Below are 27823 nucleotides of genomic sequence, written 5' to 3' on the forward strand. Positions count from 1 at the left end.
TTGGTTTCATCTTTTTAAAATTCCTACATACTACTGAGGATTAAAGTTGTATGGCAACCCATAACTTGTAAAATGCCTTCCAGTCATCCAGCAAAGTTTATGTTTACACTAAAAGTATTAGAAGGAACAAATTACAATCTGCGATCCAGAAGAAAAGAAAATACTGGTGAGAATCTATGTTCAGACCTAAATTAATTTTAATACACATTTCAATTAGCCTAATAAAAAAAAATGAGATGAGATTTCAACACTTTCATTCAAACATACAAGCTTGAGGTTGGGCCAAAAAGAGCAAGCCTCACACGGGATGCATGGTACTTGACATGTATGTTTAAAGTGTTGCCATCATTGTCTACTGTAAACTTCCTTTTTAATTTAGACGACAGTGCCGCAGTTTTGTTTTTACAATTTATTCACAATTCATCTGTATCAACAAAAATCATCATAAAAAACTGTACTGTTTTAAACTTTCATATCAACAACGTTTTCCAATTATACAGTACCAAGTTGTAGGCCTATCCTTTATTGTGGAAAATCTAAGACTTTGTATGTTTGAGTTGTTCAATTTACCAAACACTGGTACATTATGTGACTGTAAACAAATTGTTAGGCTACTGTGATACCAAGATTTCACAGGAGGGTATGTAATGTGTGTGAAAACTACATAAAGTATCTTGGGATATTTAGGCCTACACTGTCAGTGTCACAACTACTGTATTTAATATTTTAAGCGCAAGTTGTACAGTAACAAGTAAGTGTATAAAGGACAGTATCTAAAACAAATTTAATCAACGAATTACCTTATTATTAAGTACAGGTATACAGTATAAATTCCACAACTGTAATAAGATATTTTATAATATTGATCAATAAAAATAAAAGTATTTCTCTTTCTATTATATAGTGTTGTAGTTGAATGCACAAGGAAATCAGAAATCTTTCAGGCGTGGAATCCTTTCACTGAATATCCTGTTGTTGCCTACTGTAAAGATACCGAATTTCCAATACAAATAAAATTGTAAAGAAAATAAAAAATTTATTGACAATGACAGTCTATTCTATTTTAATAACTGTTAGTGTTAAGGAAATAAAGCCCATGACCAATGAGTATTAGGTTTAACGTAACATGACACATATCAAATCATGACATTTTTAAATAATGATAAATAAATTAAAAGTATGCATTGTTGAGAATTCATTACAAACTGATATTGATTTAGCTTTTTCGGCCATAATATCCATGTACTGTATTTTTAACCTAATTATTTAAAAGTTATAGCATAAATCCAACACAGTTCCCTATCAATACCATTACAGTACAAAAAGGAGAATAAAATATAAGTAATACCTGGCTGGAGTCCTCTTTTGGTTGAGACCTTTGTTATTTTATATTTTCTTGTCTGACTGAGTGAATGATTACCCAAATTCAACCATGGCATTTGTTATATTGTTTTTGATGTTGTTATTGAAATAAAAGATTACAGATCAAATCAATCAATTATATTTATTGTGTTAACAGCTACTGTGTGCCTATACCACAGTAGGCCTACATTTAGCAACATACTGTACCACAATACTGTAATTTTAAATGTTAATTGACTTGACCTGAAAGAATATTCTGCATAATTAATTTTTATAACAATTTATAGACAAGATATCCCTGACTGTTACACACAATTTAAAGGAAATTAGGAAGGCGGGGCAACTGTCTATTAAATCTAGTTTGACACTATAACCAGCTCAGAGAAATCAAAGCACAAACCACAAAAATAGATGCAAGATACAGTCACTCACAATATGTCAAACAATAAAATTCAAGAATAATTATTTTATTACAGTAATAAATAGCATGGGCAGTGCATACATTGATATTTTTAAATATAAATCAACAAGTAATTCATAATTTCATTTTAGGTGGCAAATAAGTGGAGAGCAAACCTCTAGTAGCACTACCACTTACTGTAGATGTGCTCCTGAATAGGATACTGTCCAAATGAGTGGAGCGCAAACCCCTTGCACTACCACCTACTGTAGATGTGCTCCTCAATATGATACTGTCAATTAAATTTGTGTAATATTTAAACAATCATTAGTATCTCTGACTAATATTTTGCATGCTAGAGAAACCATGAACAATAGAATACGAAATGATATTTTAGATCACAAAATATTGAACAGATGGTATGCGCATACTATGCTTTTTATATTGTAGAAAATAAATGTCAAATTGATTGATTGATTTTCACAAATTAGTTTTTTGTGTTTATTATCTGAAATACTGTGTCCAAAAAAAATAATTACTTGAGATAGTAGTTCCAACTTTAAATCAAAACTTATTTCAACTTTAAAGGGTGTACATACAACGCAATTGAGTTGGCCAATTAGCTCACCGTGTGTGCGCCATAGTGGGAACCAAGTTTAATAACTGTATTTTGTAGTGTAAAAATAACAGTCAGTATGACAACCATACAAATTTTGTTAATGTTACTCATTTAAGCTTTTAAATAATTTTTTTTGACAACATTTTTAAGAAAAAGGGCCTTTGTTGTGCAGGTTGGGGAGGACAGGCAATATGGCCACGAAATGCATTTTGCTTTTCCATCATCTACATGGTAGATGGATGAAGTTATTGTATTAACCACGTGACGTGATGTGGCGTCGGTTTATTTATATATATTTTTTTTTCCTTTATATTTATAATAATGTTAGACATTTGTAATTTGTTCTTGAGCTATGGAGAATTTTATACTCTGTATTCTTTTTTCCGAAATAAAAGATAAAATGAAAGCTACAGTAATAGTAAAATAGAATCAAAAGACAAATTATTGAATGCCTCAAAATTGTTGGCCAAGTCATGGTACTGTACTGTAATAAAAACAATAATCCCAATTTTCAACACAATGGTATTGTGTAAAGAGTGATATCTTTTTGTGGTTCATTGCACATCAAATCAAACAACCAATTGGATTACTGATTAGTAGTAGCCATATCATACTGAAACACTTGTGGTATTACATCACATTGACGGATATATCCGTTAATGGCCAAAGTTTATATACCACTTTTTTTATTTTAATAACATATTTAAGGTATTATTATAAACCTTTCAAAAAATTCACCCATACTTACTCTACGACCTGTATATAATTAACCCTTAATACCTTTGCCCGTCTGTGTGGAAGATTTGTTTTTTAAAATTGCCTTCTTCCAACCATGGAGGTAAAAAGTAAAGGCTAAGCAGCAATATATTCAACAGAATAAATTGTTGTATGTGCAGTGAGTAACAACAGGTAAGTTGTTCTTTTTTCTTGGATGCATATGGTTAGTAAAATACAGTATTGAGAATAGCAAGCATATTATATATATGCAGCCCCTGATGATCCATCCAGACGAGTTCTCAACTTGCTCAAATTAATTTCAGTAGTCTTGATTGGCCCTAGCTAGGGCTTAGCCTACTCAAACTCTAGGCCTAGGCCACTAGATAGGCCCAAGTTACAGGTTTTTAGAAAGCCTAGAAAGAAGCTAGGCTAGTCTAGATATCAACACAACACAGGTAGGTAGCCTGTCCTAGCCTACTTACTAGTAGTATAGGCCTAGGCCTATAGACCTAGTAGGCCGCAAGGCCAGACCTTTCTTACTAGCCTAACTAAGCTAGGCCTAGGGCCTAGCCTTAGATTACACGTATGTATGGCAATTTAACGTCTTAAATACCATTTTTGTTAAATTAAACATAACTCACCTATAGTACATCAAATCGTGTTGTCACATTTCTAGAGTTATGCCACCTCTTTTTAACTACGATCTCCAGATGACGAATGTGTTTATCTTTTTACTCGGCGCGCGGCGGCAGTGTATGGGTGGTGGTGGGCAAAGATACTATAGCGCCACGAAGTGGCGCAAGATATGGAAGTCCTATCTCTTATACACTGCGCATGAGTGAAATTCCATGGGCAGCCATTCCGGCAAGCAAGTTACGCGATCACATACCCCGGAAGTGTATAAAAAACCATTGAACCACATCCACGTGTGACGTGTTGAGTGTTTGTTCGGGACATTTTCTCGTGTTGTATCGGGTAAATTGTAGTGGTAAGTTTTTAGAATATATATTTTTTTGTAAACATTAACAAAATTATTAAATTGTTGGATAAAGGTAGTTTAGGCGGGCGTTTCTGTGCAATCCGATCTAGGGCCTAGATAGTAGTAGGCGTAGGCCTAGGCATATTTTAATGCCGAACTAGGCCTATAATATTATACAAAAAAAGTCTGGGAGGATGAATGATATTGGCGCCTTGAAGATGGATCAAACAAGGCTTGGATGGATGGATGGAATAATCATAAGATTAAGAAAAAAGCTAAAGGCTGTTCGGGAATTTTTAGAATTAGGCGTTTTATTAATACAGTAATAACATTAACAGAAATAATTAAATGTAATGAAATAAAAAATTGTTATAGGGGCCTAAAAAACAATAAAAGCATAGGTAGGCCTACTAACTATTCTAAACCAAAACATTGATGATGATATTGGTTTTTTTTAAAATAATAATTATAAATATAAATTATAATTATAAATTTGATCCCCATATTTATTTTGTTCTTCATATTTATTTAAAAAATATTTAGTTAATGTAAACATTTTTGAATACTCACTACTCCTTAATTATTATTATTTGTATTGCCATATTTCTGAACTGAACTATCTAGGTTTTCACACATTTTATTACAAATAGTATATTGACTTTTGTTTTGAATTTAAAAATATATACTGTAGTATTTTAAAATACTATAATAAGTAATCAAATGATTATGTAACAGTTCAAAAATTGACTATTAATTTAATATATTTTTCCCTATTTCAGAAAGATATAAGAAAGTCTGTCATCATACTGTGTTACTATTGAGAAGATGGATGATTGAGTGCACAGTGACATTTTAGACAAGAATTAAATACAAAGGCCAGAACTGATGGACAATTAATATATATTAGTAATAATAATTTATAGTTTTGATTGTTGAAAAGGAGCAGTAGGCCTATGTGATTACAAATAAAATCACTATTTTCACACACCCCATGGATCACTTTAAAGTGAAAGGAAATAATCAGTATTAGTAATATGAGAATTGGCTTCTTTTGTAATACATTAAGAAATCAAAATAATTATAGAATTTTCCTTGTATTTAAGAAGGCTAAACCATACATTCGTAATTGATTGAGTGTATTTTTATTCCATATCATTATTTAATTGTGTATAAACAACTTTGAAGTTAGAATTTTTCAGTCTTTTTATTGCATTCTAATCCCGTCCGTAATATTGAAAGTTGAGCTAATAAAAGTGGGTTTCCCCACAAAACAACAAATTATGATTATGAATTTTTTTAAATAATATTTAATACTTTTACTTTTTTGACAACTATATAATTTCTTTAATTCATTAAATATTTCTATGAATAAAAAAAATTAACAATTGTTTTTGTATCTTGTAATGTATGTACAGTACTATACTACAGTTGTGGCAGATCGTTGTAAAATTCCCCTTACATTACAATGAAATAACTTTGTAGGCCTGAAGCACACAAAATAGAGAGGGTCCAAACAGGGAAAAGAACACGTCCCCCACCATTAATTTAAAAAATAAATAAATAAAAATACAGTTGTGGACAATATATTTGGCAATTATTACAATTCATCTCCAAAAAATGCTTCTCTCGCACATAAACTGTGCCATCGTCCCAGCCTAGGCCAAACGCGGCCGATCTTGGGCGTGAAGTGGGTCGCATCGCTCTGCACCCCGCGACACCATTTATAACTATGCCTCAACCGACTGCCTACAAAATTCGGCCTCCATGCAGTCAGTGTTTATTCTGTAGCCGTTTGAGATTGGACAGTGATATACGCATATGTAAGTGTAATAACAAATGGAGTAACTTTATATAATCGAATTTTATATAAATGTTCTTTCATTTTGACGCAAAAGATAAAATAAAGTCGTACTGTTTATCGCGAAGATGTAAACCCTATTTGTTTACATTGATTTCGGTGTTGTGCCACATTGCCTTCTGGGTAATCCGCTTGCCGGAATGGCTGCCCATGCAATTATCATTTTTCGAGCGTCAGTTCCATATCTTGCGCCACTACGTGGCGCTATACGATCTTTGGTGGTGGGGTTGTATTGTTGGTGTGGTTAAAAAAGATGATAAAAAAAAGAGGGAGTCCTCCATGTTCTAACGTACAGCATTTTAAAATTGAGTCTCCCATGCAATGAATATTCCCCCAATATTTCTGGGAATAGAGTATAGGCACACCTATTTTTTACAGGTAAATAATTTTGCCATTAATTAATTTAATTTGTATTCAAAATTTATGCTTATCTAGACGCTAAGAAAAATGATTGAAATCTAATGCAACTTTTCCACAAGACCTACTATGGTTTTAATATGGCTTTAATATACCAGGTGATAAATAAACCGAAAATTGGATCCTGGGCTTTCAGATTTTTATTGAATTTTTTTTTATTAATGTCAATTAATTATATACTGTAAATTATCTGTATAAACATACAATGACAAAAGAAAGCAAACAAATATAAATGGCACCAACGCACAAGCACATATATTCTTCATTTTGGAAATACTGTATATACAAAATAGACCCTATAACATACACTAATCATATCACTTTGTGATTGTTTTGAAATGCAACCAATAGTAAGCACAGATTGAAACATGAGATAAAAAATATTCCTTCAACAGAATCTACAGACATTTCAGATTGCTGCAGATTTAAAATATTTCAAGAACTTCTTGCACTACCCTCTCTGTATCAAATCATATTTATTTATTTATATAATTATTACGGTATGTTTGCACTTGATTAAGAATACATGGTACTATTGTGGGTTTAAGCTTAATCTTAAATTTAGTCATTCTCCTGCATTGATGCAACTATAGGCCCAGCCTGGATATGTTGGTCATCAGAAAGCCAACCCAGGCCCCAAAAAAGAGACCTTATACTAGAGTCAGTACTCACTGTAATTTAGTACAAGCATGAGCTACTGCTTTTATTGGATTGGAAGCAACTGCTCTTGAAGAAGCACCAAATATTTTATAATACTGTACAAAATGCTATGTTTGTCACAATAACAATAAAATATATAACCACAATATTGAAAAAATGCAGGATAGTTTGTAAAGCAAGACTTGTTGAAATTAAAATTATTATATTTGCTTGCTTTTTAAAATTTCACAAAATGTATCAGTTTACTTGAATCATACTGTTCTTGGCACCATTTAAACAATAACATATCCCATAGTCATAACATAACAAGTATGTGCAGATACTGCTGTGCTACATTAATGTTACCATTGATGTTGTCATTATCGACGTAATGTTTGTAAACCATACAAACATATGAGTTATGCATAGTAAAAACCATGATAGTTAATTGATTACAAAAATATCTACAAACAGTACATATTGCATTAGAATATATTTTAACTCATCAAAATTGATAGAATAGTCAATAATCAATGTAAAATATCTTCAGATCAGTTATATAACTTAAAATATTATGTCCATAGTTCAGTTTATATCTTTAAAAAAATAAAAAACAAAAATTACAAGATATTTACAAATCCTCCTTTAGTACACTATGAGTTTTGAAATAGAAGAATACAACCTCATTACATAGGTTTGATTATAATTCAAACTTGTTTTCATCTGAACAATGTTTAATAAATAAAAAAAATACTTAATGTTTACTGTACATTGTAATGATAAAAATATTATTGAGATAAAGACTACAACATAATTGGCAGGTTTTAAAAGGCATTTTGTTTTCTTGAATAATAGCAGCAATCAAAGATTCCCTGAATTTAAAAAGCACAAATTTCAATGAAATCTGTTCTTTTACTACAAAGGTACATAAGTTTGCAACAAATATTCCATAAATACTTGTTGACACTAAGGGCCTATTTCGATTAAACAAGAGTTAAACAATAAGTTTTTGAAACAATAGTTTCAAGAACAGTATTTTCTTGCCATGTAAAGCACTTATCTTTGATCTTTGGGAATGACAATGTTAATTTTTTTTTTTTTAAACCATAAAAGAGAACTCATTTAAGGGTCCTTCACACTTGTTCCGGCATGGTTCGGTGCCGACAAATCAAACATCAATGTTCGATTTGATTTGCCGGTGCCATACCTGTTCCAGAACAAGTGTAAAAGACCCTTTACACAGTGCCCTCACTGGCTTATTATTACTATTATTAAGAATTGCAAAAAAATGATTTCACTTACAGAATATATGCAATTGTTTTTGGTGAATTAAAATATTCTTCATTATAACCTATTGGGGTTTGACACTTTAAACATTGGTGCTTTTAAACTCCACCTTTCTGCTTCTGGTTCGCAATATTAAAATTATTTTGATTTATAATTATCACAATAATTAAATTATGGAAACTGAGTTGAAATTGTACTATTTGAAAATAAAGAATAACAACTTAAAACAGTGACAATTAATCATTTAATTATAAATACTTTAAATGCCATTGAAATGTGGAGCTAATGTTTACCAGATCATATAAATTATAATAAAATAAAATTACTAAGAATTTATGCCATAAACAAAACGTTCTTGAAATATATAAGCAAAGGAACTTTACTAAATTTTGTATTTACATAGTTAAAACATTTTAGTGATAAAACAAGTTAATACATTGCAATGATCACATTATTTTATCCAATTTTCACAACCACCATATTTCATTTGTTTTCATTAATCAAATGCAAATTTTAAGGTAAACAATTATCTATAAGAATATTAATTCATTTTCTGAAAACAATTTGTGCTTTTAAAATTTCACGATATTGACAAATAAACAGTTTCAGTTTAAAAAGAAATATTATTGCAGATAAGCAAAATGTGCAGAAAATGGCTTATTCAATTCCTAGTAAGGTATACAATACAGTACTTATTTAAAAAGACATTCTAAAATTAGTTAAACATGAGTAATTGTAATATTTAAACAGTATGTACATAAATGTACAAATTGACAATGCCATTTTAAGTTCAAAATATCATGAGTAAACAACATTTTTGTACATATCACCATAACTGTAATACATCTATGAAACATAACATGCCATAACAAACAATTCATGTATGTTTGTATACATTTTGTAGGGTTGTATTTACAGGTTATTGACCACTATTCACATAAGTAAAAAAACCATTTTACATAATATTATATAATACTTAATACAAAATATGGCCAAAAAATGCAGGCATTTATACAAGTCAGTTGCCTACCACAGAATACTATATATGGAAGGCTTTCAGATGGCAAGGATATTTGCTGTTGGTTACTGGTGTCATAAGCCATCATTGCTATTTCTATCCGATGACTTGCGGTCTGATGATCCGTTGGGTGTCACAACAGCAGTGGCAGCAGCAGCTGAAAAAAATGAAGATTGTAAGGTTAGAATTTCACGCTAGATAATTTGTGAAAGTGACATAAGCAGTGACACTGAATGTGTCTACCTCATTTTTAGTAATAGCAACATAATTGTAACATTTTAAAAATTGTTTTGGTTGATTTAAGGTGCTTTCACATCTGCAGGATATATTTTACCATTTTGTTTGTTAAATGTTTACATTCTATTAAATCTTTGGCCAACAAATCGATAGGTTGACCACATACGGTGAATAAATGTCACATACCTTTGTTTTCTCTCTCTTTCCTTCGTAACTTCTTTCTCCGTCTATCAATGCTTGCAACTTCACTTTTGAGGCTCATGTAAATTTTACGCATTTCATTTAACTGATGTTGAATAATGGATATTCTTTCTTCTGGATCGTGAATATTTGTCAAGTCTATAAGAAAATGGAAAACTTTTAGTTATTGTTTCTGGACCAGAGACAATTATTATTAGTGTTCTCTATTCTTCCTCTCATAATATAAGTTATTCAGGGGCTGATTCAAGTGGGAGCCTAGGCAGCCCCAACCGTCCTCCCCTTAAATTTCAAAATTAAATTAAACTCATTTCATTTCATTATTTGTATGCCATGGCACAAACCCCATTTCAAAACCTTTGATCCGCCACTGTTATTCATACTTAAAAACAAATATTTCCATCCATAAAATATGGTATATGCAGCTAGGCTCTTATTAAGCAGTAACTGGCCAAAATATAATTAAGACTTAACTATACTTGTTATCAAAAATGTAACTGAAAACATCTATGAAAGAAAACTGGAAAGATTTTTTAATGTTCTTTGTAATGTGTTGGTTGCTTGGTTACTTTACAAATATGAAATTGATAATGTTATCAATTTATTTATACAGTATGCTAATGAACTTACCAACTCTAAAGTTGTACTTTGGTGTGCGCCCAGATCTGATTATAGGCCTTCCATTGTGATCTGTCGGTGTTTTGGGGACTATCTTTTCTGCCCTTGTTTTGTTATCATTGTTTGAGGTATCATCAGTGTCACTACTACTGTGTCTTATTGGCTCTTTACTGTGGCGTTTCTTTTTTTCATCGTGGCTGGAATGTTTATGACTCCGTTTCTTTCTCTTGCTTGGTGTATCACCTGAAATGGTACGACGCCGCTTCTTGGAACTACCTGATCGCTTCTCTTGGCTGGTGCCATTCAGACTGTCTGCGCTAGTATTTGAACTGACACTAGCATCGCAATGTGGTGACCGATTGCCAATGGGTTGTACATCAGTGACACCAGCTACGTCAATTAATCCATCGCTATCACTCCTATTGCTTGGTTCATCATGGTGAACTTCCATATTCACTGATTGGTCAGCAGGAGATGAAGGGTTTGGAGGTGAATTTTCTGGGGTAGTTGGAGGTGTAAGTGACTTGCACTTCTCTTGAAAAGCAGTACTAGGGTTGTAAATGTCCATTAAGGCTGCTGCACCCTCTTCCTCTTTTGAACGTGGCACTGACATCTTCTTATATTCTTTACTTTCATCCTTGTCTTTAAAATCAACATTTTCTGTTTCTTTTGATTTCCGTTCTGATATACTCTTCGACCGTCTTCGCTTCCTAGATTTCTTGCCTTCCGATTTGCTTTCTTTCTTTGGTTTTTCTTCAATTTCAATCTTGCAAGACAGTGTTTTCTCTTCTTGCATGTCCTGTACACTTTCCAGATTTTCCTGATAACCACTAGTTGATTCTAATACTACAGTTGTGATGTTTTCTAGCGACTTTTCAACAGTGTGGTCTTTTTTCTCCTTTTTACCTTTTCCTTCCTTCTTCTTTTTAATTTTTCCTTCCTTTTTCTCTTTCTTCTTTTCTTTACCCTTTGGTGTTGCTATTTCAACTGGTACATCTATATGAGGTTGTTCTGATTGCTCTTCTTCAACCACAGGCACTTCATTTGCAATGTTTTCCTGTTTCATTTCAAAGCTATCTTTCACAGGTTCTTCCATTTCATCTTTGCTTTCCTCATAATTTTCTTTTACTTCCTCCTTTTCAACTTCATTTTCTTCTATCTGCACCTTAATGTCTTCACTTTCTTTTACAGGTTCCTCCTCTTGTTGTTGATCTGCATCTTTAACTTCTTCAGTCTTTTCTCCTTCATCTTTAACAGAGATTGAACTTTCACTTTCCGAATCTAAAATGTTTTTAAAACATGAAATGAAATATTTTACTAATTTTATTAAATGTGATTAGTGTTATAAATAGAAAGACATTAGCAGAAACAGCAATATAATCAGTTTAAGGATGACAGCTCAAAATTTTAAATGGTGAAAATTTGTCATGTAAAGTTAAACAAATTTGATAAAGATAGGATATCTTTTGCAGAGTTCTCACCACATTTTTCGGCCGGGTCAGCCCATTTGGCACTTAAAAAACAGGCTCCCGACTGGCACAATTTGTTATTTACTGAATAAACAATAAAATTATTTTTATTGAATATGCCATTTTAATGTCACATAATAATTATTTAAAAAATTCAATTATAAAATTATTTACCTGAAAAAAAAATAGTTTCAAGCAAAAAATTGTGTCAGACAATGTAAATGGGTTATTTATATTGTTTATAAGATGGATGTGAATTACTTCATTAAACTTCAAAATGGCCTATTCAAAGTTTGATTTTATAAATCTTTATTATTCAGTATTTTCTGTAACTTACCATACTCTTGTTTTAGTTTAGTATCAGAGTGTATTGAGGTTCTCCGTGTCCTTGGTTTGACTTAAAGAAAAGAAAAATAAACAAGATTTAATAATTAAACTTAAAATTTGTGTAACTAAAAATTTTAAAAAAAACACATCATAATTGAGAAACCAGAAAAACAATAATATTTAGTCATATTTACCATCAAGACCTGCTGCGAAGGGAGATTCACTCAAGCTATTTCGATCTGATCGACGAGTTCTTGTTAGCTTTGTTGACGAGACAGGTGAAGGAACTTTACGTGTTACACTATTGCTACGAGCGACAGGAGTTGTACTAGACTTTAATGAAGGTCGTCCTCTTTTGCCTGGAGTCTTTGGCCGTTCTACTTCGCTTTTCTCAGTTTGGTCCTCTTTTTCTACCTTATCTGTACTGCCTGTTTCTAGTTCTTCTCTTGATCTCTTTCCCTTTCCTTTACCCTTCTCATCCTTCTTTTCTTTTTTCTTGCTTTCTGAACTGTCCGCTATTTCCGAATCTTTCAATCTTGGTTGCTCGTCTTCCTTTTCTTTTTTCTCTTGTTCCAGTTTTTCTTTATCTTTCTTCTTTACCTCCTTTTCCTGTTTTTCACGTTCTTTTTCAAGTCTTTCTTTTTCTCGAATTTCCTTTTCCTGTTTTTCTTTCTTTTCCTTTTCCATTTTTTCTTTCTCCTTTTTGATCCGTTCCTTTTCTAATCGCTCTTTTTCCTTTTCCTGCTTTTCTTTTTCCTTTTTGTCTTTTAATAGTTTTTCATGTTCTTTCTGTATTCGCTCTTTCTCTTCTCGCTGTATTCTTTCTTTTTCTTCCTTTTCTTTCTTCTCTTTCTCCTTCAATTTTTTTTCTTTTTCTTTATCTTTATCTTGCTTCTGTTTTTTCCTCATTTTCACTCTGTCTTCCGAGCCAACTATCCGGTTGTTACCAATCCATTCGTCATGTCGTATATTCCACCCAACATAATGAACTCGATACATCTTTTGCCAGTGTGCTTCAACATCAATTTCAATTATCTATATAAAAATTAAAAAATTATATTTAAATGCATTGAACTAATATAAGATTGACTATAGTATAAAAAGCAATACAAAAAGTTATCTTTTATTAATTGTTCACATTCAAATATTTTAAAAAATTGCACAAAACAGAAAAGAATGGAGAGAAAATGTGTATGTCAAGGGCGGTGAGTAGAAGTACACAGACTTCTTGCCAAGTGACAAGGCTTTAAATAAGTCAGTTATATTTCAAAGCTCAAATACAGTAGACATGGTATTTTTTTACTGGTTCCCCCTGTTGGAATCACTTCCGTTCTACATAGTTGACTAGTAGTTATGGAATATACTCATTCCTGAGACAGGCAATAAATAACTACACTACTTACTTTAGCTTCATAAACTTTTTGTGTTCTTCCTCTACCATATAAAACTTTAATCTTCTCACCAAGTTGATAATCTGTATCAGTCTCGTGTATTTGGCTCGAACTACAAAAAAATATAAATATTTGCTTACAATTAAATTTTAATGAATAGCAAGTTATAACTATGAACCATACATTTAAAAAAAAAGCTTTGACTATGATACTAGATCTGAAAACAGGTCTTTATTACCACTCTCTACACCAAGACAAACATATTACTTTAAAAAGCTTTAAAATAAGATTTTAAACATGGTATAATAACAGTTGTTTGCTGTAAATTGAAATTCAAAGAATTGGAGGCTAAAAACCTTTTTGAAATACATTTTTGTACCCATTAATAAGCTAATGTAAAAAATTGCTAGGTTAAAATGTACTGTCTACAAAAAGTTTTGGGGAAAAAAATTAAATAAATGACAGTATATAAAACAATTTTATGCTTGAGTAAAATTTCAACTGTTAGACTAAATTGATAAGGTAAATTAATTATTAATGGAATCCGAGTATAATACCAAATTTTAATTCATACATGGGACAATACTTATAGATATTTTTTGTAAAGAAAAGTTTACGTAATCTTGTTATTAAAATTTCGATTTCTTTTTGAAGATATATCTCCCTTAAAACAATTTTTTACAATGTTTATGTTGAATATGCCATTTTAATGTCGAATAATAATTTACTTTGACCAAAAACTGGATTTAAAAAAATTATTTACCTGAAAAAACTATAATTTAAAGCAAAAAATAGTCCAATTGGCTGAAAGACAATGCTTGTGGTTGAATTTAACTGTTTATTGCTTTTTATAAAAGTTCTACAGAAGTGATTAACCTTATAAAAACTGCAAAATGGCCTATTCGAAGTATTTTTTAAATTAATTTTTCATGTTTTTGAGGGACAATAGGTCTACATCTTTAAACAGGACAGTGGTTGATGCGTATTATCATTGCATACTTACTCTTCAGTCTCTGTGTTATGCTTTTCTTTGCCTTTCTTGCTACTATCACTTGCTTTACTCTTTACATTAATCTTTCCTTCAGTATCATCTTCTTTATCTAATTCCTCTTTCTTGATATCTTTTGCCTTTTGTTTTTCCTCTTTCTTGTTTTGTCTTTTGACAGGTTTCTCCTCTTCTTCTTCAAGTTCAGTAATTGTTACCTGTTAAAAAACATAAATTATCATTATATATTCCCTCATTTTCAACGTAATCAAGAATTTCTTCTTTTTCGTTGGTAGGAAATAACCATTTGGTGGTCTTGGATTTTCCAAATTACATGCAATCCACAAATAATATGGATTCCTGATGACTGATCCATGTTGTTTCAATAACAAATGCCATGCTAAAATTAAATGTAAAACTACAAATGAGCACAAGCAGTAAGTTGCAGTGCATGATTGAGAAGTATGGCTTAATATTCATGTGTTCACACATTGATAATGCTTTGTACACATATTGTCATGGCCATAATTAAGGTTAAAGTAGCGTAATTGCTAACAACTAGCTAATGTTTGCTGGTTGGGGTTTGTGAATAAATAGGTACTTGTGCCTTGAAGTTAATCTGGGAATTTCTAGGCTTTATAAAATTAATTAATTTACCAACAAATTTGGTTAGGTTGTTCATTTTTACAACTAGCAAAGGTTTACTAGAGGATAAAAAAGTAAATTTTTAACCCTGATAATTCCTTACTACCTCTACCAAAATGGGGAGAGGTTATGAAGTCAATCGGGTGTGTTTGTTTCTTTTTTTCTATATTTGTTAGTTAGCAGGATTACCCAAAAAGTTATTGCCCGATTTTCATAAAAATGTTAATGGATTGTTTCATAGATGGATTTTCATATGCTTAGACGGAGGTTTGCGCTCTGTGAGTGTCCTTCTAGTTTAATTTGTTTTTAATTAGTGAAAGATACTGTAAATAAAATACATACCCTTCTTTTTAGCATCGGAGGTTCTCGCTCAGTATCACTTTCTCCATCTTCATCTATTGTTCTTGTAGTGCGTGGTCTTATAGGAGAAAGTGTTGGACGTTCAAATGATGAGCGCCTTCTAGTTGTACGAGTTAATGGGCCGGGTAAGCCAGGCCCGAGTTTTCGATTGTATTCTTCAAATGCATGTAGATATCTAAAACACAATAAATGAGTTGATAGCATTGTGGGCCTGTAAATCTGTTAACTTTTAAGGCACAATACACCCGAGTGTAACTGTGCAATTTGATTGATTAACATTGTATCACATGCCATTTAGTATAAGTTCACTATAAGTATAATATTTAGTCTTTTAGTTAACTTACTTCATATACGATGCTTTAATGTTATGATGACTGGAAGAGTTGATGACTGGTATACCCATTTTGAATGAGATCTCACGCCACTTCTGCTGATCTGTAACCTTGCGAAATCCACCAAGATCTTGTACTAACTTGAATAGTTTGAACAGGTTTAAGTCTTGATATCCAAGCACAGGTGGTTTATTGATAGGTGTTCCTATTGAAAAGTGAACAAAATAGAAATACAATTAGTAAAAACCATGGCCTTTTGTCAAAACATAAATTGAAATATTCTCATTTTCATGATGACAAAGAGTATATGTATATGTAAACAGCTTAATGTTTTTAAAGTTTTAAAGTATTATTTTTACAAAACGTCACAAATTGTAGGGAAGGGGTCTTTAAGCCAAAAACTCTGATCTCAAAACCGAAGAAATTTACAAGAGGTGGTTCTGAATGTGTAGCACTAAAGACAAATAAATAAGATAAATAAGATGAAATCTAACATAAATTTCAGAAACTTTAATTCAAAGAGAATTCATTCAATAGATCCTTACTTGTAATTTATATTTTAAATAATTTATTTCCAGAAATAATTATTTACAGATGCCTAGGTAAATCAAAGTGAAGAAATTATATTTTTAGAAAAAATATGTATGGAGAATAGATTATTTAAATTCTGGAAAACAACAGTAGAAATTGCTAAAACCTAAATAAGCCTTGGTTATGGAACATGTGTAACCAGCATACAAGAAATTACTGACCTCTTTCTTCCATGAATTTATATAAGGATGCTAGCCAGGCATCAGTTTCAACATCAAAATCCTCATCACTTTCTTCATCACTATCTACTTCATCATCCGATTCAAATACAAAGTCCTCCTCTGTGATGACGCTACTATCCCAGTTATTTGGCAGGTTACCAGTCTCAATGTATGATACTGCTTTACTAACAGCTAACATGAAAACAAAACGTAAAACAAAATGTTCATGAAAAAATATTTTCAGAAATTGAAGCAGATCAAGTGCCTGAGTCTGCAACACTAGGGAAGTATATTTCCATATGTGTTTGATCCAAATATGACTGGGGGTAATAATGTGAAGCACTTTAGAGGCTTTGGGCATGAAGTGCTATATGTGACCCGATCTGGCAAAACCCTCTCTTTGTCGGCAATTCATAATTCACGTAATCAGTCAAAATACGTCCAAATCGACTACCCTGGCAGATTACATGTTTTTGTATTTTCGAAATATTTCACTATTTAAGAATACGTTTACCTGATTTAAACTCCCGAAATTTAATTAAAATCATGAAAAAAGAGAGTTTTAAAAACATGTATTTTCCTCAAGCCTAACAATTTATTCACGATCTACGATAAAATTTTGCGTAAATTCAGTTGAAAGTTGCCGACGTTTTGATCGCCAGTTCGCTGCACAATGTTGAAAGGTCACACATCAAAATAAAGCTCATCCATTTGACATTCCAAATATGGAAGTTTTAGGGCGGAGTTTAAAGAAGGAACCAATGAAAACTTTGATTTACTATGACATAATTTCAGAAAATTCGGTTCTTCGAAGTTTCTGGAACAGCGAACTGCGTGTGTTGCTATGGCGCATCATCACAAAAACAAACGTTATTGGTCAACGCGCTAGATGTTATACGCACTACGCGCGGAAATAAAAAGTTGTTTACATTTTTGTGAGGTTATTTTCATTTTACACAGCATGTCGTAAATTGGAATAAAAACGATTTTAATATTCAAAGTAAAGTGTTCTGCAATAGCTGTAGCCTGTATTTGTTTATTCCATAGTGAAATAGACAAGTTAAAAACAATTCACGTCATAAATTCAATTGTATTTTCTATATTTTTTTGGGCTAGGCCTTAATTTTATTATGGTTGTAGGCCTACTACTACTGGGCCTAGCTTTATTGTCAATAAATAGTTTTCTTTATACATTTTATATATCCAATCGGCAATTATTTATTTAATTTATTGTCCAGTCCTTTCATATTAAATGTTTTTTTAAATCATTCAAGTCCAACATTACAGCGAATCTTCCACGTTCATTATAAAAAAAAACAAATGTATTAAATCGTCAATACAATGTTAGTAGCTAGCAAGCTGTGACTCTGCAAGGCGCAAAACTTGTCTAGACTAGTTTACTACTAACGCCAGCCCCAGTGTCGATGCACCGCTGCCATATACGGCCTGACGAACACCCATCAGTAGGTCTAATACAGGCGGTGATGACGAAAATCTGAATAGGCCTAGGCCTAGCTAGGCCTGCTTGGTTTTTCGCTGTTGATATCGTAAACACCTCCGAAACCAGTTAAAATAAGCTTGACGTTATAAATGCTGTTTTTCAATAGTGCAAAATAGTTAATTCGGCGTCTGAAATCAGTCAAATTGACTATGATGTGCACGCTGCTATTATATCGCACACACTTCCTGGTATGACGTCATTGTGCCTTAGACCAAAATACAGCGTTGCTACGGAGTAAGTTTTCAGCGCGTATCAAAAAGAATTTCATTGCAAACTTCAAACGCGATTTTCTCGTAAACAAATTGAATGATTTGTAAGTTTTTAAAATGTAATAACTTTTTAAATATTTACTCAATTTTTATGAAATAAACACCACTACAAAGCTTATGATTCAAATAATCCAAATATATAAAAAAATACAAAATGAATATTTCCGACAAAAGTAGGGTTTTGCCAGATCGGGTCACATATAAGAATGACATATTGTTGTTATTATCAATTTTGTTGTACAATAAGAAAAATAAACTTCAGGACATATAAAATTACAACAATTAACAGATATGTTTAGACATAAAATACGATAACAATTACTGAATAAATTACCTGATTTTAGGGTGTTGTTGTCACCTTTATACAAATGATCTTTTGTTGTGAAAGCTTTAGTATTGTTCTTTGCAATGTTGTATCTGAAATAAAGAATATAGTAATAATTTTTAAAGTATACAGTTATGTTGGTCTGTTGAATTTTTAGTCAATGGCTAAATCGTCAGATTTCCAGAGAAAAATAAAAAATAGGAGGCAGGGAAAATAGTGATCGGAAAAATCAGAAAACTTTAAGGAGCTTGGGGCCTAAGCAGTTATCCACAACTGTGCTGAGGCTGCAACACCATGGGAGTATATTGCCGTGTTTGATCCAAAAATGACTGGTGTAATAGTATGAAGCACTTGCGTGCATTGTGCACAAAACGCTGTAATAAGAATGACATGTTAATTATAGCTGTGGACCCCAACCTATCCCAGATAATTCAATAATTAGTAATACTAAGAAAAAGTGAAATGTTCTTACATTTTGTTGTCTTTGAAGGACTTCAAAATAAAATGTTCTTTATTTTTTAAAACCTCTTTTGTTCTCTTTGGGTGAATAACCTAAAAAAAAATAATACAAAAATAATAATCAACACATTGTTTACAGTATGAAAGATTAAACCTTATTAATCATTTCACTCCAAATTTGGCTGGTAATTTGAAATATAAAACTATAATAAAAATTTAATTGAAATCTTTTATTATCATACAATTTGATTTTATCGAAGCAATACAAATTTGTTTAATTTAATATAATTGTGAAGCATTAACACAGTCTGAGAACGCCACACAACTTCCTGGAAAATACTGTACATTTGATTAATGTTCAAAATTAATGACTGCTTCACAGAATTTACAAAAGAAAAACAAAATAAATCATTTCTTCTACAACTTACCAGAGCTGGAAACCAACTGTTTTTCCTTTTTTCATTAATATCAACAATAACAACTTTCCCAATGTCCGCTGAGCCTCTGTCTCTAGTTGCAACAGTGGCAGTTCCTTTCCGTGAGCTGGGTGACACACCACTATGCATTTGCTCTTCATCTATTTCTCTGTAAAGAATAACACACATTTTCAAATACGTCAGGATCTCAGATATTCTTTAAGTTTATAACATATTTTAAGCACCTTAATCTAATGGCTCAACATTCTACTCATTTGCATAACAGCGTAGTTTGCGTCAATATGCTTATTCCTTTTGATTTGGCTTCGACGGCAAGTGTAGAAAACGACGCATCATACAGAACTCGCATAAAGCAAATAATGGAAAGTCTTGGGCCTAGAAACTATTTTTCAGAAAAAAGGTTCTTGACACACATAACAAGGTTTTTCGTAATAAGCGACCTCGATAGATATTTTTGTCGATTTACCTTGTAAATATGGCGTCCTCTGGCGTTATCGAAGTCGCTTATACTTGCGCACAGTCAGATCGATTTGTTTACAAAGTTGGCAGAGCATGCACATTGCATGTTGGGAAATGGCATTAAAGTTAACATACATATGATGCTCGTGCAAAAGCTTCCTATTATTAGAATAGCCAATCATTAAATAGTAGACAAGTGAATCTTTTGTTTTGGATCATAGATTTTGTATTCAATGGTACTTACATGGGTTTTCGTTTCTTTCTCTTCTTCGCATCTCTGACAACAGGTGTTCCAAAATTCTCAGGATCTGTTAGTGGTAGATGATCCAAAGTCTAAAAGAAACATACAATATGGGTATTATGAGATCCCCTGAAGATTTTATTAGGTAAACTACAAGAACTATTTAACTACAGTATCAGACAAAAATGTTCCTTATAAAACAAAAACACTCATAAAGGCGAAATCTAAAATCCCAACATCATGGTTATGATATACAGTATCATTACACTTCCAATAGTTCGTTGCAAAGAACTCGTTTAAGGATCTCATTGTCATGTCGCGATTAGTATAATATTTATATATTTACATTATTAATTATATTAAAAAGTCTCCATCCGATAGCCCAAGAAGACTATGATAATGGTATAGACAAGTCAAATGTTTTTGCAAAAAAATGTCTGTGACATGACAATCATTATCAATGCTAATGGAAGGAAGTTTTTAAAGAATTTTCAAGATACTAATTTTGCACTATGCCATGTATTGGCATTAAATTAAGTGTAGCCCATATTCAGATTACACTTGGAATGTAGTTGTCAAATCATAGAGGAATTATCCTCCTCCATGGTTGAATGTTTGAAAATAAACACACAATCACCGCCCACATCTGTTCACAAATGTTGTCAGGGCAAGTACAATATCTGCCAATATGCTACAGTACTATAAACTCTTTTTTTCCCGAAATTGTTTAGAATAGCTTGATTAATTTATCTAAGTAATGAAACATAAAAGTAATTATAAACTTGACATTGTTATTGGTGTCAGTGGAGGACAGGAAACTGTAGAGAGAGACACAGGGAATGAGTAATACAAAACCATCAAGGAAATCGCAATATCCTTATTTGTGTACAAAACAACAAACCCAGCAATGAAGGCTTAAACTACCAACTTGTTATAGGTAACAAAAATTACTACCATGAAATGACATTTTATGCAGAATTTGTTTAAAATGATTTTAAATAAAAGACGTTGTTTAAAATATTTGAATTAGATATTTTTAATATGTTTATTTTTAATATTTGAATGCACCACTTTGTATGCCACTGTCTTGTTTTGATTCAAAGAATTATTGATACATTAGTCTGTGATTAAAAGTAAAAGAAAGAATACAGAAACTTCCAATGATAATTGTCAACAATATTAAATTAAGATAAATATTCTAAAACCTTACCATTTAAAATAAAAATTAAAATTAAATAAAAGGAAAAACGCTAGAAAAATCAAAGAAAGCTTATAATATAAAGATTTTGAAATAATATAATGATAATACACTATCATTAGGCTTACCTCGCTTTCATTAAAGTGGCGTTCACCTTGAAGGCAAAGAGATGATCTTCTAAGTGTCTTCTCATCTCCATCATCAAAAACTATATGAATTATTAAAAAGTAGTTATTTAAAAAAAAAATTATTTATGACAAATGACTCAACTTGTGGACAGCACCTTATTGTACCCGCTATCTACAATCTTCATGAAAACCTACATACAATAACATTTACAATCACTTTATGAGTAAATTATACAGACTTTTCAATTCCAGGCTACTGTATTCAGCTATAGTCAAAGTAATTTAGCATGCCCATTTACACTAGGACGATAACAATCGACGATAAATATGCATTTTTCATACATAAAACATAGGATATCTAAAAAGTTTTCATCCTAAAACTATAGGAAAAACATCTATGCTTCCTTTGATGAAAATAATATCACATATCCAATCAAATGACATGATTAGTAAGAGCAATAATATCGTGACAATACGGCGATGCTATTGTTTTCATTGATGACGTCATTTGATTGGACTTTTTAAAATATTATTTTTATCAAAGACAGCATAAATGATTATCCTATAGTTCTAAAACGAAAACTTTTCCACTTTATTTTGTTTTATGTAAGAAAAATGTATGTTTATTTATTGTCGATCGTTATCGTCCTAGTGTAAATAGGCCTTTAAACTCAACAACTGTATAGTTGGCATGTTGTTGAATCAAAAAATTGCTACAGCATGTAAACCATCTAAAGACTTACCCACTGTATACATGCTAGCATCGGTAAGTTTTGTGATAACACCCTCAAGGTAAATGCCTTGCTCTGGATGCCTTGCACTAACTCCAGCTCCAATCTTTTTTTAACGAAAAGTAACATACAGAAACATTAAAAATGAAACACATGACTATACTCAGTAAAATGGTTGTTGTTCAAATTATTCAGCTTATTATTACCATGTAATTCTAAGACTGAGAATGAATATGTTGAATATAAAGCATCTTCCTTTCTCTTTCTTTAGATACAACATGCTTCATCTTACTCTTCCTTCAAATATTTCCTTTAAAACCAGTATGGCCGATTATTTTTAATCCAATTTTTAATTTGAAATCCCTAACCCCTAAATTCATTAACATAATTAAATCATTATATTTTAATACAAAGTTTGTGGTACACGTAAAGTATGCGGTCCTGAAACAAACTGTTGAGTTTCTCAACATTCTTCGTCCCAAGAGTGAGAATGATTATTACATTATTTATAAATTGTCTGTATTGTTCTGAGGATACCTACTGTTATAATCAGCATTGGCTGGATGGACAATATTAAAAAGTTTTAGGTCAGTCTTACCTTTAGTGTACCATTTACAAATTCATCACTAACAATAGCCGCAGAAAGTCCCTTAAAATTTATCTATAAAGAAAAATAAGTATAAATGATTTAGATATTATAGTAGATTTCCAAAAATTGAAAGGTATTTAATTGGTTTTTAAATTATGTACAGTAAAAAAATATTTGTTATAATTTAATGTGATGTAAAGCAAGGAAATTGCTTCTTGCTTATTTTAATCATTCAAAAAATAAAGGTTTAGAATTAAATATGCTATAGGAAGTTCCTTATAGTTCCATGGCTAGACATAGGACTAGCATTGCGACCAGATGTTTCTATGCTTGAATGGACAAGCAATAATCATAACTTACTGCCAGTATTACCATTAAAAATATGTCCATTCAAAATTTCCAAAACCAATAAACAAACTGCTTAAATTTTATCATTTTATCTGTATAGTGTTGAAGAGTTTTCATACATAGAAAGCAAAACTATGGATTTAGCCCAAACTTACTTTGCATTTGACATGCTTTGATGTAGTTTTCACTTTGGCTTCACAGAAAGCCCCTCTGTACTTGGCACTAACATCAGTGCCCACTGTCAAATATGCTGGACAGTCTCTATCCTACAAGCAAATAAGAGAGCAGACAAAATAATAACAATGGGCAAAAATAATTAAATATCAGTTACAAAATAATTGCAAGCTTCAAAACATTTTAGTGAAATAAATAAAGTTCAACTTATTTTTAAGCTTAACCTAAATGTAGCCTAAGTGTATTCATGAACAAACTCAAAAAATGAAAACAATACATATTAACAATTTAGCTACACACAGCAAAGTATCTTGCCTATAAAAAGATAATGTATAAAAAGCATTATGCAAGTGAGTTCAGACAGTAACTGCATTTGTTTAAATATAGCAACGAACACGCCTCAATATCACAGTATGGAGAAATGCTATGTATTTGTATACCATAGGAAACAGAAAGACATTGCATACATTGACCTTTTATGGGTCAGCGATTATGATTGCAATTTACTGAGCAGTACAAAACTTCAGCCTTCAATTTCTCCATGAAGCATTATCTGGCTAGTTGCCAAATGTTGCTTACTTGGCAAAATGAGTATTTTAATAACTGTAAGAACAGAAATAGATTTCTCCTACAGAGCCTGACATCTGTCAAAATGGATGACAAGGCTACAATACAACATACTGTAGGTTGAGGAAAAGAAAAAACATAGTACAGTAATGTACTGTATCATGCCATCTATATATATAATTATAAATAACACTATTTTCATTGATTTAAAATGTACAGTGCATGATTACTGTACACACGAATCTATATTCTTTTTTAAATTCATTCAAAGAATACTAGTTGAATTATCAGTATTCAATCATGATTTTTCCTTTACTTAATCTTCAGTAAATCTTCAGTACATATACTTAACATTAACAATATGTACAATTTCAACCAAATATCTAGGCCTAGATTCATAATGTAGATTATGTGTAATATAGGCATATAGGAGTGTACCCTTTTAAAATTTGGCTAGCATGGCTTTTGTTCAGTCACTGGTGGGAGGCAGTAACCAATGCACCATACCGATATTACTAAGGTAATCATTCCAAGTGGTAGACGAAAAAATTTTTAATAGACCATGTTTCAATATTGACGGAATACAAATTCCACAATACTATGTTTTGTCTTGGGTCAGCTGGTGTGGGGTTCCAATAGTGAAAGACCTTTTAACATTTTTTAGGGTTATTTTTACCCACCATTGTCTTGCGGACAACGCCCAAAAAAGGCTGGTTTTACTCACCATTTGCCTAGCAATTTACTGTACCTTTTAGCAGCCACAAGCTTTAATACAAAACTGTGTCCATAGCCACAGCATTTTATTTATATTTAATTAACACAAAACAATATAATACAGTCAAATCTACCAATACCGGACTCTCTGAAAACCAGACATTTTTTTTCAAAAGGAAAGGTTCGAAATTCATTTTTACCATTAAAAACACATTCCGAACACATGACATATTATAGAATAGGTCAGCCCAGGCCAAAGTGTCTGTTATTGGGAGAGTTGACTGTACCTTAAATAATCATTATTATTGTGTTTAAAAAATAAAATTTGTTTTGGCCAAAGAAAATCCTGAATTAGGCCTAGGTGGATCAATCCGGCCAAGGTTGCTAAAAGTTTTATTTATATTATATTTTATTTTTATTGATCTGAAATGACCGTAGCCAAAGCTGGAATGGAATACTAGGCCTAGGCTACTAGTCTAGTTAATAACCTAGGCCTAGTCTATGTATAATATTGTAGCTCACACATAATCCTACAATATGGAAAACACTGTTTTCCTTTTTTGCTACTCTATATTATGCAGCAGTTAGAATGACAGCAAAGTGAGTGGGTGGGTTGAAACAAAAAACACTTCTTTCAATTTCAACATGCACTGACTGTAACAAAAGCAAAATGGTGTTAGAAATCATTTAGTATGTATCTTAAACCACATTAATATTAAACTAAAATTGAGTGAAATGTTAAGCTCTAACATAACTGAGGGTTGAGTAGCAAACGGATACAGTGAGTATTACAGTAAAGACTCAATCAACTGCATGCACCCCGCCGACAGAATCCTCATGTTTGTCTCCTACTCTGTGTAGAACTCTCGGAGAGGGGTAGGACAAAACTACACATAATTCGTACTTACCATTCTGGAAAATAACAAATCAACGTCCTTGAGATCACTGACATACACTTAATGTAATGTGACCAATCTGTCTAAAATCGTGGCTAAAACACTGTAAATTCAACCAATTTTCAAGCATCACTTTTCTAACATTCTCGTTAGGCAAGCTCAAAAACGGAATCCGTGGAAAGACAACAACTTGTCATGGGGGGTCGAAGACTCTGATTGGCTTATGGTCACGTGGCACATAGAATACGCAATTAATGAATAGGGTTTTAAGTTTTAAAAATCATGATTTATGGCTGCAATATCTGTACATTGTGTAGTATTTTAATCAAATTTTATTTTAAATTATATGATTTTTTAAAAATGTAAAGAAATGTTGACAATAATACATATAAGAGGTAATGATATAATATATTACAGTATTATCACCCGTAAACAAATTGTAAATTCCAAAAAGGTTATTTGTTGACCTGTAGGTTCAAACGACATAGCGTGTCATTGAACAAAATATGGCGAACAAAGAGAGAAAATTCGGAAATGATAGGCAAATGAACGGTCAATGTACCTCAGGACGACTTAATATTGATTGTATTATAAGGTATCTATTTAGTTTAGATATTTTAGGTATAATTGATGGTTTTAATTTTTATTAAAGAATGACTAAAGATAACATTTTTGATACTTTTTAAAACAGAAGCTCTTCTCTTTCCGGAAACTTGCATACGTAATGAGGACCCTGGAATCTGTATACTTTGTCAGGCTACAGCATCAGTGTGAACCCTGCACTCTGTATTATCTGTACACGAAGACTTTGGAACTGTCAACAATTTTACAGTTTAGGGCAGACCTATGATGCCTAGGCTAGGCCTATGTGTTGATATGTAGGCCAAGTGTTTCCAGATTTTAATTTAATATTAATAATAAATGTACATTTTCTGTACAGACAGGCATTCATGCAATGTAATTGCATGCAACAATACAAAAACACTTTTTGTAATTGATTGTCGACTTTTGATTCATAACTTTTTTTTTAAAGACACTAGGCCTAGACCTACGTTTTTTTTTACCTAATTTAAGGTTAGTTACACACTACATTTTATGTAAAAATAAATACTATATTAACCTATTGCGATAATTGTTTTCATCTTTAAACGGTTAAAAATGTAAAAAATAAGGCGATTCTAATAATTATAGCGGCCTGCTATAAATCCCAACATGCATTAAGCGCGGATTGATATTTTCATATTGTGATGTGATGCACCCACTTCGATCGATCGCATGAAAGGTAAACAAACAAAAGAACCGTAACTTTTCAGCGAAAATACCAGGTTTTCTCCAATTTGTATTAACGGATTAATGAAACACAATTAATTTAGCAATTGTTGTATTTGAATTGGAACTTCCGTGCTCAACGGAAAATCCGAATAACTAATTTGCAGATCAAATGCAACTGCTAGTTTTTTAAGATTGTTTAGAGGTATGAATGACCGTGATCTGGAGGTCGTGGGTTCGAGCCGACCCGAGAAATACTTGCAAAAAAAATGTGCAAGTGTTCTCAATGTACAGTACTTGGTATAATAACACAATTACATCGCTGGCCAATTTAATTTCCATATTACAGTACTTGGTGTCAAATGATTTATTTGTGGTTTAACAAATCGTTATCAAGTACAGTATACTGTATATACTGATAATATTTGCCAATATAAAAAGAAATTATATAATGATTAATTATTCTTTATTAATAAATGTTTAATGTACTTCTGATTTTGCAGGTGATTAAGTTGTTGGTAGAGCTGCAGCATATTTGTTTTGAGCTCCTGCAGTGAAATGATACAGTATACAATGTTGGCACCATCAAGCTATCTTTCACAATGGATGTTGTTATATGGCCAAGCGTCACTCCAACTGGTATGTGATTAGGAACATCGGCGGTATATCAACATTTATGACTTTATCATCAAGAAGGATAACAGGTAATAATATCTCCAATTATATGCTATGTTTACCTGGGCAGAGTTCTCCATACGGTACATTTTTGGGCAAACACTGGATGTACATGTCCTGCCCATCGAAGCTGGTTTTTTTAACAAGGCCTCAATGCTAGTGATCTAGTTTCAAGATTGGTGATGAAGTCACTCTAGGATATTTAGAATGGAACATAGACAGATCAAGATCAG

General features: G+C 31.8%; 2 protein-coding genes across 3 annotated transcripts in view; both read right to left on the reverse strand.

Annotated features, from left to right (window-relative positions):
• Positions 1-3845, reverse strand: part of LOC144852482 (disheveled-associated activator of morphogenesis 1-like) — a 48280-nt gene extending 44435 nt beyond the window's left edge. Inside the window, exon 1 of one of the 2 annotated variants that reach the window (XM_078710306.1) lies at positions 3740-3845. The gene's annotated coding sequence lies outside the window, so the exon portion shown is untranslated. Of the gene's footprint in view, positions 1-800; positions 820-3739 lie in introns of those variants that run through there. The other variant, XM_078710307.1, reaches the window with a different exon arrangement.
• A 2719-nt stretch (positions 3846-6564) lies between these two features.
• On the reverse strand, positions 6565-25833 carry LOC144852708 (uncharacterized). The gene is made up of 19 exons (XM_078710662.1): positions 25659-25833; positions 23451-23561; positions 22957-23019; positions 22371-22464; positions 21628-21707; positions 20305-20393; positions 19593-19749; positions 19178-19257; positions 18715-18797; positions 16611-16802; positions 15871-16063; positions 15509-15701; positions 14540-14739; positions 13549-13648; positions 12340-13180; positions 12156-12215; positions 10362-11630; positions 9720-9872; positions 6565-9453 (listed from the first exon to the last, which is right to left on the reverse strand). The coding sequence occupies exons 1-19, from the start codon at positions 25659-25661 to the stop codon at positions 9371-9373; spliced, it is 4044 nt and encodes a 1347-aa protein (XP_078566788.1). The 5' UTR covers positions 25662-25833; the 3' UTR covers positions 6565-9370.
• Between the last annotated feature and the right edge of the window lie 1990 nt (positions 25834-27823).

The sequence above is a fragment of the Antedon bifida genome, chromosome 9 (genome assembly GCF_963402885.1).
Source record: "Antedon bifida chromosome 9, ecAntBifi1.1, whole genome shotgun sequence".
NCBI classification, from domain to species: domain Eukaryota; kingdom Metazoa; phylum Echinodermata; class Crinoidea; order Comatulida; family Antedonidae; genus Antedon; species Antedon bifida.